Consider the following 15,748-nt stretch of genomic DNA (forward strand, 5'->3'; position numbering starts at 1 on the left):
CGCAATTTCTGCCCCGTTTTAACAGCTAGAAGCTTCAAATTTCACAAAATGCTTACTTTTATAGCATATATTGTTGTCTGAAAAAATTATAAAGATCGGTGGTATATATAGTATATATATGGTGGCATATATAGAATATATATATATATTTTTTCGCAGATTTAAGCCCCATTTTAACAGCTAGAAGCTTCAAATTTCACAGAATACTTACGTATATAGCATATATTGTTGTCTGAAAAAATCATAGAGATCGGTTGTATATATAGTATATATCTCATACAACCGATTGTTCAGATAAGAAACTTTTCGCAATTTCTACCCCATTTTAACAGCTATAAGCTTCAAATTTCACCGATTGCTTACGTATATAGCATATATTGTTGTCTGAAAAAATCATAGAGATCGGTTGTATATATAGTATATATCTCATACAACCGATTGTTCAGATAAGAAACTTTTCGCAATTTCTACCCCATTTTAACAGTTATAAGCTTCAAGTTTCACCGATTGCTTACGTATATAGTATGTATTGTTGTGTCAAAAAATCATAGAGATCGGTGATATATATAATATATATATGAGGGTATATATAGTATATATATATTTTGTTTGCGATTTCGGCCTCATTTTAACAGCTATAAGCTTCAAATTTCACCAAATGCTTACGTGTATAGCATATATTGATGTCTGAAAAAATCATTGAGATCGGTGGTATACATAGTATATATCTCATACAACCGATTGTTCAGATAAGAAACTTTGCGCAATTTCTGCCCCGTTTTAACAGCTAGAAGCTTCAAATTTCACCAAATGCTTAAGTGTATAGCATATATTGTTGTCTGAAAAAATCATAGAGATCGGTGGTATATATATTATATACCCCATATAAACTCTAATTTTTGCGCCCTTTTTACGGCTAGAAGCTTCAAAATTCATCAAATTTCATCAAATAGTTACATTTACGTCATATATTCTTGAAATACGTGATTCGTAGTCATAGTTTTTACACGCAGACCACAAAAAACCTGAAACTTTGCATCCTCACACAAAGTACCTACCTGTTTTTTATTTTATATTTATCTTAAAAATCGTTAAGGTATGTAGATCTGTTCACTATATATTTCTTATCTTATACATTCGATTATTCGGAGATTACGAGCGGGGTAAGATTATTGTTCAGCCCCATTCATGAAAGGTATGAAGTCTTCGGCACAGCCGAAGACAGTCCCGTTTTTACTTGTTTATTTTGCTTTAGTTTCTACAAAATACGTTAATTATAATCAGCATGTATATTCCATTCACAATTCCATCCACATTAACCGTCGTCACTATGGTCAATCGTGTTAGTTTAGTCATCAACCTTGCAAATGGACTGTGAAGTTCAAGACAATTGGATTAGAATGCGCTTGATGGTAAGCGGAAGAGACGTTTTAGCAAGGCTAAGTCGGCGCTCGCAATTTTGATGGTGCTTGTGAGATTGGTAACACATTCACATCTCTTATCGTTAACGGCTAGCTTAGTTCGTATGTTGGCTCTTTCGTCGTTTACCGTTGAATATCGAGGTTTTAGGAAGCCCTTCATGACCACACAAATTCGCTCACACGTAGACATATACAATGCGCAGAGCGCAGTTTTGGGACTCTGGAAGTGTATGCTGCTGTAACGATTTGGCAGTTGTTTTTTCAAATTTTTGTCATTTCGTTAGGATGTGCGTCGAGCTAACGCGTGGAACTATAACGTACCGTCACTTGAAAAAAAATATATTAACTTCTAAAATTGACATAACCAAACTACAGTCCGAGAGTGAAGAGCGTTAATTTGTATTTACTCGCGTATAGTATTTTATTTACAACTTAACTGAGATTTAAATAAGTGAGCTTACTTTTTTTCCAATTTAAATTCGTATAAATTTAGAATTTTTGTATAACTAAAAACTAAATTTGTTTTTTTCTTTTATTTTCAGATGTTTATTGAAATTTGTTTTTTTACGCATTATCAATAAATGGACGACGGCGCGTAAAAATTTTTTATTGCATTTAAATGTTACACGCCACATAATTTGTGCTCACCTTAAAGGATCAAGGCAGATATATCCAGCAAGCAAAATATAAAAAAAATTTATTCAGCAAATCTCAATCACCGAAATTTGATCGATGCAAGAACCGAAGTTGAACTTTAAATTAATCACTTGCAAAACTATCACACTTACACATAAATAGGATCGTATGCCTTGCAATGCAGCATTGATTGTTGCAAGAACGACAAACATCCCTACTAAGGTGACTACAAATAAGAAAAATTTTAGCACATTGGTCACAGAGGAACAGCGTTATCATCAAGCCCGCTCTTTAAGTGTGCATAGCGCAACGGTGTGGTGAAAGCAACAGGGCTCTGTTAATAAGAGGCCGTGTTATTTCTAAAAGGTTTTTACTTTAAACAATAGAAACATACAGAGTCCACTAGTGAATACATTTAGAGTGTAGTAAAGGGTGCGGCGTAAATAGCCAAAAATTTAGCTAGCATGGAGTGCTGTTTATCGGAGGAGGCAAAGGAACAGAAGCGCATCAATCAAGAAATTGAACGGCAGTTGCGTCGTGATAAGCGAGATGCGCGAAGGGAACTCAAGTTATTGTTACTTGGTAAGTTGAGAGGGACAATGCATGAAGACCTTGTTTGCTCTGGGTAGAAGAACATAGGATGCTAAGCAACTGTTACACCTTATATGTATTCATTTTGGGCGAGCACTTAGGCTCTGAGGTATTGGCTGCGTGTAGAGTCACCTCATTTTGCTTTGAAAACCCCAGACTTGGAATAAAAATTTTAAGCTATGCCTTAGGAATATATTTAATTTGTTGAAAATAACAAGCGCGTTTAATGGCTAATGAAACAAACGAAAAAATATGTTTTTAGTTTTGAACATACTCGTCCGCCCAGATGGCTTAGTCGTCTGGTAAAACTTCCATACGGCCGGTTATCCAACTCAAAGGACCATATCTAACTTTGGTGATTCGGAGGGCGAATACTTTTTTTTATAATTTTAGCATTGTTTATTTAAGTGGACTGTTTGTTGTTTTCTGGTAGAAGAACAGAGGATGGTAAGCACCAGTTACACCTTATGCACTGATAGAAAAAGACTGGTAAAATCAACCGAAATACGGGTCAATTCAACCGAAATTTGTGTAAATTTTTATCCATCGCAACAAGATGTTGAATCAACTTCGCACAAATCGTTCATTCGTAATTGGCCGTTTTAGTAGTCAAATAAACAAGAAAAGTTGTTTCATTATACTTTACCCATAGTTTTGTTAAATTAACAATTATTACTGTCGCTCTAAGAATACCAATCACAACTGTTAATATGAACGGGATTTCTGTTCTTTTGAAATTACCTGTGCAAACTGTTAAATTAACAGATTTAATGTTAGATGAGACTAACGGCGAAACCCGTAGAAACGACAGAGATTTTTGTTCATTCGAAATAACCAGCGTAAACTGTGAAATTAACAGTTTATTGTCGAAATGACACTACCAGTGAAATCTATTGAAATAACAGATATTTCTGTTTTTTCTAGATTAATAGCGTAAACTTTTACATCAGCTGAGTTTTCTGTTCATATGACTAATACCTGTGGAAAAAATAAAAGCCGGATAAATATATATTTAAACTTACGTAGTTTTTTTTTTTGTGTATAAGTTACACATAAGTACATTTCATTTATAATGATTGTATTGCTATATTTAGTAATATTAATTAAAATAATAATACTTAAATCTGAATTAAAATAAACAAAACTTGTTCCGAATTACCATCGACAGCTTTGTACGAAAGTAAATATGTGAATATACAACTACGCATGCTTGCTACATACATATTCAGACACGCGTTAGTGCATGCTCTAGCGAAAATAACGGCTCTGCACCTTTTGTTAAACCACATTGGCGTCGGTTTCAAGAACTTTATTTCAAATTTTTCTTCAAAAATTTTCATCAGATTGTTATATTATAATTTTATTTATGTATATTTGTGTACACACATTTGATATAAAATGTTTCCATTTTCAAAAATCGGACAAATAAGTACATATGTACATACATATGTATGTACTTACTGACCGAACTTCAATTGGGCGTACATCAAATATGCTAGCACACATTAAACGTTATACACTTTATTAATTTGTTTTATTAAACGCACTTTCACCACATTTTTTTTTATAATTTATTTAATTTATAGTTTAGAACTTCGCCGCGCGTCACTTAACTTTTCAAATAGAAATGTAATAAGTACAAAGTATAGAGCGCAGTGAGCGTAAAATTCTCTTTGAAATTTGCTCATGTATTGACTGTTGTTCGCTTTTGAACTGACCAGTGAGATCAGTTGTGTTAACAGAAAAATCAGTTACATTGATTAGTAATCTGTCAATTTTACAGAATTTTGTTAACTTAAGAGCGACAATTTCTCTTCTGTTGAAATGACTAAACTAATTTGTTCGCTTGACAAATAACTTGGTCGAATTAACCATAATTCGATAAATTTCACCGAATATTCGTTAAATGAAGAACAACAGAACCGATTTGTTGATTTTACTAGCACCATTTCTTTCAGTGTATGTATTAATTTGAGGGCGAGCACTTGGGCCCTTAGGTATTGGCTGCGTCTTACATAACCTCAATATGCGTTCAAAAACCCCACTATTTTTATTTAAATTGGGGGTGGGCACTGAGGTATAAGCTGATAAGTCACCTAATTTTGCTTTAAAAACCCCCCGGTTCGAGATAAACATTTGAAACTAACTCATTTTGTTTTGTTGATTTTCCGACAGGGTGGAGAAATGATGTATGTATATTGGAACGATTTTCCGTCATCCCTTGTCAAATTTGGTTTCGAAACTAAGTTTGACAAGGGATGACGGAAAATTGTTCAAATATACATCATTTCAAACTATGTCTTTAAAATATTTCACTAATTAGTTGAGAACTTCAAGCGCACTCAATGGTTAATGAAACAAACGAAGGAAACATGTTTATAGTCACAAGATCATATTTACATAACTAGCATTAATTCTAATGAGATATCCAGCTCTGGAACACCATCAAATCTCATTGGAACGATGCGTGTCAGATCTATGAGAGCTGGCAGCTAATGTTGGTAAATATGGAACACCCTAGTGCATATGTCTGTAACTGCTACGAAGTAAAACTGGGTTAGCTGTCAAAAATCTACAACAAAAGAGAGTTTTATACCTTCACACGAAATTTCGTGGACATTCTTTCCAAAATCGAGGTAACTTAATTGTTTTAGCTTGAATTGACCTAAAGTTATCTTCAGGTGTTGTTATGTTGTTTGCATGAATGTTATGCGTCATGTTTGTGTTCGTGTCAATGTGTGCGTGTGTGTTACGTTGTTTTGATTTTCTGACATTGTGGAAGTGCGAGTACGAATAGGGGAACGTGAAGAAAGAGTTTAGAGATAGAGAAGAATAAAATAATGTTAAAAAAATGTATGATAAAATCAATAAATTATGTAAATATTTTAAAATGTTGAAAATATATTTTAAATTTTAAGATCGTGGGTTTGAATCGAGTTCAAGGCCTAACAATAATTATTTGATCATTATTATTGTTATGATACCTTTTTTTTTAATTGAAAACATTTTTATATGTATTTAATTAGCGAGCTTTGCTCATATTGCTTTATACAATGGTTTTTGTAATTGATATTAGAGAAAAATTGTAAGTTTACAAACGGCGATGGTTACTAGGACATGTTTCTGAATTTCACTTCTTCATCAGCTAGCTTTTCGGGAGCTGAGCGTTGAACTCGAGTCTCCAACATTCATATCAGTGCAAGCCTTTTAGCTGCTACGCCATATGAATGTTCCGTTGTTCGCTGTACAATTGGTCTCTAAGAGTTGCCTTTTTTGTTTATATTCCTTTTGATCACCATGTAGGCACATACACTCTGTATGTAGTTTATTCCTAATGGTGTGGATATGATTTTTAGGCGTGCTTTTGAAAGCTTAGTAACATTTGTTCGGATATTTACAGTATTTGTTTTTAATACTTCCGCTGTTACTATTATATCAATATGATCATATGTATTTAATTAGCGAGCTTTGCTCATATTGCTTTATACAATGGTTTTTATACTCAGTTGAGCAGAGCTCACAGAGTATATTAAGTTTGATTGGATAACGGTTGGTTGTACATATATAAAGGAATCGAGATAGATATAGACTTCCATATATCAAAATAATCAGGATCGAAAAAAAATTTGATTGAGCCATGTCCGTCCGTCCGTCCGTCCGTTAACACGATAACTTGAGTAAATTTTGAGGTATCTTGATGAAATTAGGTGTGTAGGTTCCTGAGCACTCATCTCAGATCGCTATTTAAAATGAACGATATCGGACTATAACCACGCCCACTTTTTCGATATCGAAAATTTCGAAAAACCGAAAAAGTGCGATAATTCATTACAAAAGACAGATAAAGCGACGAAACTTGGTAGATGGGTTGACGTTATGACGTAGAATAGAAAATTAGTAAGATTTTGGACAATGGGCGTGGCACCGCCCACTTTTACAAGAAGGTAATTTAAAAGTTTTGCAAGCTGTAATTTGGCAGTCGTTGAAGATATCATGATGAAATTTGGCAGGAACGTTACTACTATTACTCTATATGTGCTAAATAAAAATTAGCAAAATTGGATGAAGAACACGCCCACTTTTTAAAAAAAAATTTTTTTAAATTCAAATTTTAACAAAAAATTTAATATCTTTACTGTATATAAGTAAATTAAGTCAAAATTCAACTCCAGTAATGATATGATGCAACAAAATACAAAAATAAAAGAAAATTTCAAAATGGGCGTGGCTCCGCCCATTTTCATTTAGTTTGTCTAGAATACTTTTATTGCCATAAGTCGAACAAAAATTTACCAATCCTTCTCAAATTTGGTAGGAGCATAGATTCTATGACGGTAACTGTTCTCTGTGAAAATGGGCGAAATCGGTGGAAGCCACGCCCAGTTTTTATACACAGTCCACCGTCTGTCCTTCCGCTCGGCCGTTAACACAATAACTTGAGCAAAATCCGATATATATTTACTAAACTTAGCCCACGTACTTACCTGAACTCACTTTTTCTTGGTATAAAAAATGGGCGAAATCTGACCATAACCACGCCCACTTTATCGATATCGAAAATTACGAAAAATGAAAAAAATGCCATAATTCTATACCAAATACGAAAAAAGGGATGAAACATGGTAACTGGATTGGTTTATTGACGCAAAATATAACTTTGGAAAAAACTTTGTAAAATGGGTGTGACACCTACCATATTAAGTAGAAGAAAATGAAAAAGTTCTACAAGGCGAAATCAACAGCCCTTGGAATCTTGGCAGGAATACTGTTCGTGGTATTGCATGTATAAATAAATTAGCAGTACCCGACAGATGATTTTCTGGATCACCTGGTCCACATTTTGGTCGATATCGCGAGAACGCCTTCACATAGACATCTAAGGGCCACTCGCTTTTAAAACCCTCATTAATACCTTTAATTTGATATCCATATCGTGCAAAAACATACCAGAGTCACCCCTGTCCCACCCTAATGGCGATATCTCGAAAAGGCGTCCACCTATAGACCTAATGCCCACTCCCTCTTAAAATGCTCAGTAACACCTTTCGTTTGATACCCATATCGTACAAACATTCTAGAGTCACCCCTGGCCCACCCTAATGCCGATATCTCGAAAAGGCGTCCACCTATAGACCTAGTGTCCACTCCCTCTTAAAATGCTCAGTAACACCTTTCGTTTGATACCCATATCGTACAAACATTCTAGAGTCACCCCTGGCCCATCCTAATGGCGATATCTCGAAAAGGCGTCCACCTATAGACCTAATGCCCATTCCCTCTTAAAATGCTCAGTAACACCTTTCGTTTGATACCCATATCGTACAAACATTCTAGAGTCACACCTGGCCCACCCTAATGGCGATATTTCGAAAAGGCGTCCACCTATAGAACTAAGGATTACTCCCTTTTAAAATACTCATTACCACCTTTCATTTGATACCCATATCGTACAAACACATTCTAGAGTCACCCTGGCCCACCCTAATGGCGATATCTCGAAAAGGCGTCCACCTATAGACCTAATGTCCACTCCCTCTTAAAATGCTCAGTAACACCTTTCGTTTGATACCCATATCGTACAAACATTCTAGAGTCACCCCTGGCCCACCCTAATGGCGATATCTCGAAAAGGCGTCCACCTATAGACCTAATGTCCACTCCCTCTTAAAATGCTCAGTAACACCTTTCGTTTGATACCCATATCGTACAAACATTCTAGAGTCACCCCTGTCCCACCCTAATGGGGATATCTCGAAAAGGCGTCCACCTATAGACCTAATGCCCACTCCCTCTTAAAATGCTCAGTAACACCTTTCGTTTGATACCCATATCGTACAAACATTCTAGAGTCACACCTGGCCCACCCTAATGGCGATATCTCGAAAAGGCGTCCACCTATAGAACTAAGGATTACTCCCTTTTAAAATACTCATTACCACCTTTCATTTGATACCCATATCGTACAAACACATTCTAGAGTCACCCTGGCCCACCCTAATGGCGATATCTCGAAAAGGCGTCCACCTATAGACCTAATGCCCACTCCCTCTTAAAACGCTCAGTAACACCTTTCGTTTGATACCCATACCGTACAAACATTCTAGAGTCACCCTTGGTCCACCTTTATGGCGATATCTCGAAAAGGCGTCCACCTATAGAACTAAGGATTACTCCCTTTTAAAATACTAATTACCACCTTTCATTTGATACCCATATCGTACAAACACATTCTAGAGTCACCCTGGCCCACCCTAATGGCGATATCTCGAAAAGGCATCCACCTATAGACCTAATGCCCACTCCCTCTTAAAATGCTCAGTAACACTTTTCGTTTGATACCCATATCGTACAAACATTCTAGAGTCACCCCTGGCCCACCCTAATGGCGATATCTCGAAAGGGCGTCCACCTATAAACCTAATGCCCACTCCCTCTTAAAATGCTCAGTAACACCTTTCGTTTGATGCACATATCGTACAAACACATTCTAGAGTCACCCCTGGCCCACCCTAATGACGATATCTCGAAAAGGCGTCCACCTATAGACCTCATGCCCACTCCCTCTTAAAATGCTCAGTAACACCTTTCGTTTGATACCCATACCGTACAAACATTCTAGAGTCACCCCTGGCCCACCCTAATGGCGATATCTCGAAAAGGCGTCCACCTATAGACCTAATGCCCACTCCCTCTTAAAATGCTCAGTAACACCTTTCATTTGATTCCCATATCGTACAAACACATTCTAAAGACACCCCTGGTCCACTTTTATGGCGATATCTCGAAACGGCGTCCACCTATGGAACTAAGGATCACTCCTTTTCAAAATACTCATTAACAGCTTTCATTTGATACCCATATCGTACAAACATATTCTAGAGTCACCCCTGGTCCACCTTTATGGCGATTTCTCGAAAAGGCGTTCACCTATAGAACTAAAGTCCATTCCCTTTTAAAATACTCATTACCATCTTTCATTTGATACCCATATCGTACAAACACATTATAGAATCACCCCTGGTCCACCTTAATGGGGACATCTCGAAAAGGCGTCCACCGATAGACCTAAGGCCCACTCCCTCTTAAAATGCTCAGTAACACCTTTCATTTGATACCCATATCGTACAAACAAATTCTAGAGTCAGCCCTGGTCCACCTTTATGGCGATATCCCTAAATGGCGTTCATCCATAGAACTATGGCCTACTCTCTCTTAAAATACTCTTTAATACCTTTCATTTGATACACATGTTATACAACCACATTCCAGGGTTACCCCAGATTGATTTTCCTTATTTTGTCTCCATAGCTCTCAACTGAGTATGTTATGTTCGGTTACACCCGAACTTAGCCTTCCTTACTTGTTGTAATTGATATTAGAGAAAAATTGTAAGTTTACAAACGGCGATGGTTACTAGGACATGTTTCTGAATTTCACTTCTTCATCAGCTAGCTTTTCGGGAGCTGAGCGTTGAACTCGAGTCTCCAACATTCATATCAGTGCAAGCCTTTTAGCTGCTACGCCATATGAATGTTCCGTTGTTCGCTGTACAATTGGTCTCTAAGAGTTGCCTTTTTTGTTTATATTCCTTTTGATCACCATGTAGGCACATACACTCTGTATGTAGTTTATTCCTAATGGTGTGGATATGATTTTTAGGCGTGCTTTTGAAAGCTTAGTAACATTTGTTCGGATATTTACAGTATTTGTTTTTAATACTTCCGCTGTTACTATTATATCAATATGATCATATGTATTTAATTAGCGAGCTTTGCTCATATTGCTTTATACAATGGTTTTTGTAATTGATATTAGAGAAAAATTGTAAGTTTACAAACGGCGATGGTTACTAGGACATGTTTCTGAATTTAACTTCTTCATCAGCTAGCTTTTCGGGAGCTGAGCGTTGAACTCGAGTCTCCAACATTCAAAAAAGGCAACTCTTAGAGACCAATTGTACAGCGAACAGCGGAACATTCATATGGCGTAGCAGCTAAAAGGCTTGCACTGATATGAATGTTGGAGACTCGAGTTCAACGCTCAGCTCCCGAAAAGCTAGCTGATGAAGAAGTGAAATTCAGAAACATGTCCTAGTAACCATCGCCGTTTGTAAACTTACAATTTTTCTCTAATATCAATTACAAAAACCATTGTATAAAGCAATATGAGCAAAGCTCGCTAATTAAATACATATGATCATATTGATATAATAGTAACAGCGGAAGTATTAAAAACAAATACTGTAAATATCCGAACAAATGTTACTAAGCTTTCAAAAGCACGCCTAAAAATCATATCCACACCATTAGGAATAAACTACATACAGAGTGTATGTGCCTACATGGTGATCAAAAGGAATATAAACAAAAAAGGCAACTCTTAGAGACCAATTGTACAGCGAACAACGGAACATTCATATGGCGTAGCAGCTAAAAGGCTTGCACTGATATGAATGTTGGAGACTCGAGTTCAACGCTCAGCTCCCGAAAAGCTAGCTGATGAAGAAGTGAAATTCAGAAACATGTCCTAGTAACCATCGCCGTTTGTAAACTTACAATTTTTCTCTAATATCAATTACAAAAACCATTGTATAAAGCAATATGAGCAAAGCTCGCTAATTAAATACATATGATCATATTGATATAATAGTAACAGCGGAAGTATTAAAAACAAATACTGTAAATGTCCGAACAAATGTTACTAAGCTTTCAAAAGCACGCCTAAAAATCATATCCACACCATTAGGAATAAACTACATACATACAGAGTGTATGTGCCTACATGGTGATCAAAAGGAATATAAACAAAAAAGGCAACTCTTAGAGACCAATTGTACAGCGAACAATGGAACATTCATATGGCGTAGCAGCTAAAAGGCTTGCACTGATATGAATGTTGGAGACTCGAGTTCAACGCTCAGCTCCCGAAAAGCTAGCTGATGAAGAAGTGAAATTCAGAAACATGTCCTAGTAACCATCGCCGTTTGTAAACTTACAATTTTTCTCTAATATCAATTATGAAAACATTTTTAGTTTAAAGTTGTTTTGGAAACAGAGGTTTCTTTTCAAGAAGTGGTTTTTTTTGTTGTGATACCCAGGATTTCTAGTTATTCTACACTCTGAATGGTTGCATTGAAAAATTGTGACTCGTCTAAGATTCGAAATAACAGATATAATATCTTGCAATAACAAACTTTTTCTCTAATCATTCTTCCAGGTACTGGTGAATCTGGTAAATCGACATTCATCAAACAGATGCGTATAATTCATGGCAGTGGTTACTCCGACGAAGACAAACGGGGTTACATTAAATTAGTCTACCAAAATATATTTATGGCCATGCAATCGATGATCAAGGCTATGGATATGCTAAAAATTTCGTACGGCAAAGACGAACACAGTGTAAGTGTTAAAAAACAAACTGTAAATAAACAAATTTGTTCATATAAATTTATGTTGTGTGTACGTTTTACTAGTTTTACGATCCTTTTCGAGCTGATATATGTGACGATATTACAATCAGAAAAAGTATTACTAATTAAATTTTTATTCAGGAACTTGGTGAACTGGTGATGAGTATCGACTATGAAACAGTCACATCATTCGAAGATCCATATTTGTCTGCAATCAAAAATCTCTGGGCGGACACTGGCATACAAGAATGCTACGATCGACGAAGAGAATACCAACTCACAGATTCAGCTAAATAGTGAGTATTTTGTGTTTAGATAAATAGTACTAAAAAATTTTCTAGATGAAAACATTAAATCATCAAATCAAAATTTAAACACAATAACGGTTATTATACAGTGGTGGTGACAAAATACTTCTCAACAGATTCAATCTCAAGAAATTGACGCTTGGTTATACTTAAGAGCCCAGAAAGATATGACTTATGAGACCGAAAAACATATGGCTACATAAAACAAATCTTTTTTTCGTAAATTTTCATGTTTCAGATGGACCAGCCCAACCAAAATATAATTCACGGGAGTCTGAACGTCAGCAACTAATAAATTTGAATTCACATTATTACTCTTATTTTATCCTAAAGAAAAAACTGACTTAAATTTGGCAACTTGCGACTACTATCAGGGAAGTGTACTCCTTATTTGTGAACCCAACAAGAATTTTGTGAATGAATGAAATAACACTGCGCAACAGCCGGCTGGGTTTTGGACCAAACCCAATTTTTTGTAGAGATTGAGGCTTATGTAGACAAAGTAGTATTTCCTTTTTTCGAAGTTAGCCTCCAAAAAAATAGATATCGCCTTTCGAAGTTCGATATTTCTACATTTCGAAATTTTATAATTTTTTTTTTTTTGTTAACGCGTTCAGCAAGTTAAAAAAATAAAAATGTGGCCGTGGGCCGCCTGTTTTTTTATATGAATGACTGAATTCTTTCTTTGAAAAATCACAGTACGATCAATTACAGTGCAGAGTATGTGCCTGCACTGCACATTCTGTAGACATGAAAGTAGTAGTTAAGACAACCACATGTAAATATTAAATTATATAAAAACTTTATTATTTTAAAATACGATGAAATGAACGCGTACATATAGTTATTTTCAAATTTCTTATCTGACTGAATATTTTTGAAATATGTAAATCAAAAATGAAAATAAAATAATTGAATAAACTAATAAACTGAAATTACAAAGTATGTAAAGTTAAAAGTAAAACTTATAATATATATATTAAAAGGAACCCTACATTACTCCCCCTTCAAGAAAATTTAACATTAAACAAATTGAACGTAACTCTTTTTTTGTGTAAATTCTTGGTATCGTTTGTGTCTGTTGTTTCAATTATTGCAGGTTTTAATCTGTCAATTGGAATAGTTTTAATATTATTATTAATTTCAAGTTTAAAACATTTTTGACCTTTTTCCACAATTTTGTAAGGTCCTTCGTATGGTTGTTGTAATGAATGTTTATTAATGACTCGAACAAATGCAAATTTACAAGTTTGAAGATCTTTTGGAACATAAATTTCAGTATCAGAATCTTTATGATGACTTAAATTTGATCTAATATTTCGAAAATGTTCACGTAACTTACTTAAAATTTCAGTTGATGAGAAATTTTCAGCTGATGGTACAACAAGTTCCCCTGGCAAACGTAAATTTTGGCCAAAAACCATTTCTGCTAGTGTAGCCGAAATATCTTCTTTGTGAATTGATCTTAAACCAAGAAGTATGACAGGTAATTCATCATGCCAAGTATTTATTCCATCCCTTGCCATAATAGTAGCTTTTAACTGTCTATGAAATCTCTCCACAATACCATTACTCTGAGGGTGATACGTAGATGTTGTTATTTGATGACTACCAAGTAATTTAGATAACTCTGAAAATAATTTTGATGTAAACTGACTACCCTGATCAGTAGTAATTTTCAACGGAACTACGAAACGAGAAATATATTCTCTGAAAAATTTGTTTGCAACTGTAGTTGTTGATATATCTTTTAAAGCATATGCCTCTGGCCAGCGAGTAAACCTATCAACAATTGTCAAAATAAAACGATGATTTTTAGAAACTGGCAACGGTCCAACTATCTATATGGATGTGTTCAAATTTGATTTTTGGAATTGGAATTTTACTAGGGGGAGGCTTAGTGTGACGATAAACCTTAGATTTTTGACAGTTAAGACACTCTTTCGACCAAATATTAATATCTTTAGTCATATTAGGTCAATAATATTTCTTAATTATGAGTCGTCGCGTACCGGGATGTGTAATTCCATGTAATATGTCAAATACTGTCTTCCTTAATGTACTGGGTACAATGGCCTAGGATTTTCTCCTGAAATTTCACACCAAATATTGAAATTTAAAATAGGAATATTAATTAACTTTAAATTTAAAAACTGAGGATTAGTTATAAGTTCATTTAAATCACTATCATTTTGTTGTTCCATTTGTAAAATTTTAAAGTTCAGTTCCGAATTCTGCATTGCACTAACTTCAAAGGCTCTGGACAGTGTATCCGCTACAACATTGAATTCTCCTTTAACATACTGGATGTCATCAGTGAACTGTGCTATGAATTCCAAATGTCTCGTTTGTCTGGGACTCCGTTCTGTTTTTGAATTTAAAGCAGTAGTCAAAGGTTTATGATCCGTATAAACTGTAAATTGTCGTCCTTCCAAAAGATATCTAAAATGTTTTATATTTAAATAAATCGCCAATAATTCCCTATCAAAAACACTATACTTAATTTCAGTTGGAGAAAGTTTTTTTAGAAAAGAATGCAATGGGCTCAATTTTATTATTGTAATTTTGTTGTATAACGCCTCCAATCGCTGTGTTAGATGCATCTACTGTTAAAGATAGTTTAGCATCTTTGTTAAAGTGATTTAACAATATCGTAGATGCAAATTTATCTTTAATGCCTTCAAAAGCTTCATTCGATTTCTCGTCCCATACCAAAGTTTTGTCACGTTTCTTATTTACTTTATTAATTAGATCATAAATTTTGTTCGTAAATTCTGCTAGTTTTGGAATGTATCTATGATAATAATTTACCATACCGATAAATTTCTGTGCTTGTTTAACTGATTTTGGACGTTCGAAATTGCGAATAGCTGAACCTTTTCATCAGAAGGTCGAATACCTGTTCCAGAAATGTTATGTCCTAAAAAATCGATACTAGGTACACCAAAAGTACATTTACTTGGTTTAATGTTTAAACCATACTCTGTAAGGCGTTGAAAAAGGATACGTAAATCTTCTAAATGTTGTTCTTCGTCTTTACTTGCAATAAGTAAGTCGTCGATGTAAGCATATACAAAATCTAAGTCACCAACTACCTCATTTATGAATCTTTGAAAGGTTTGCGCAGAATTTCTAAGTCCGAAAGGCATTCTCATGAATTCAAATATACCGAAAGGAGTTGTAATAGCAGTTTTATAAATATCTTCTTCAGCCATGGTCTAATTTTGAAAATATATTTTTATTACAAAGATTCATATTAAAATCCTGAATGTGGGGTAGAGGATAACGATCAGGTACAGTTACAATATTTAATCTTCTAAAATCACCACAAGGACGCCAATCGTTTTCTTCTTTTTTAGGTACAAGATGAAGTGGAGAGG

The 15,748-nt window shown here is 35.0% G+C and overlaps 1 protein-coding gene across 12 annotated transcripts in view; it reads left to right on the forward strand.

Annotated features, from left to right (window-relative positions):
• The window catches only part of LOC137244858 (G protein alpha q subunit), a 99,017-nt gene that overhangs the window by 41,813 nt on the left and 41,456 nt on the right, over window positions 1-15,748 (forward strand). For 11 of the 12 annotated variants that reach the window (XM_067774503.1, XM_067774505.1, XM_067774509.1 and 8 more), the window contains 3 exons: window positions 1,964-2,639; window positions 11,865-12,049; window positions 12,202-12,356. In XM_067774503.1, coding sequence (XP_067630604.1) covers window positions 2,522-2,639; window positions 11,865-12,049; window positions 12,202-12,356 — 458 coding nt within the window. In that variant the 5' untranslated portion in view covers window positions 1,964-2,521. Of the gene's footprint in view, window positions 1-1,688; window positions 1,873-1,963; window positions 2,640-11,864; window positions 12,050-12,201; window positions 12,357-15,748 lie in introns of those variants that run through there. The other variant, XM_067774511.1, reaches the window with a different exon arrangement.

Source organism: Eurosta solidaginis, chromosome 3 (assembly GCF_040869045.1).
Source record: "Eurosta solidaginis isolate ZX-2024a chromosome 3, ASM4086904v1, whole genome shotgun sequence".
NCBI classification, from domain to species: Eukaryota; Metazoa; Arthropoda; class Insecta; order Diptera; family Tephritidae; genus Eurosta; species Eurosta solidaginis.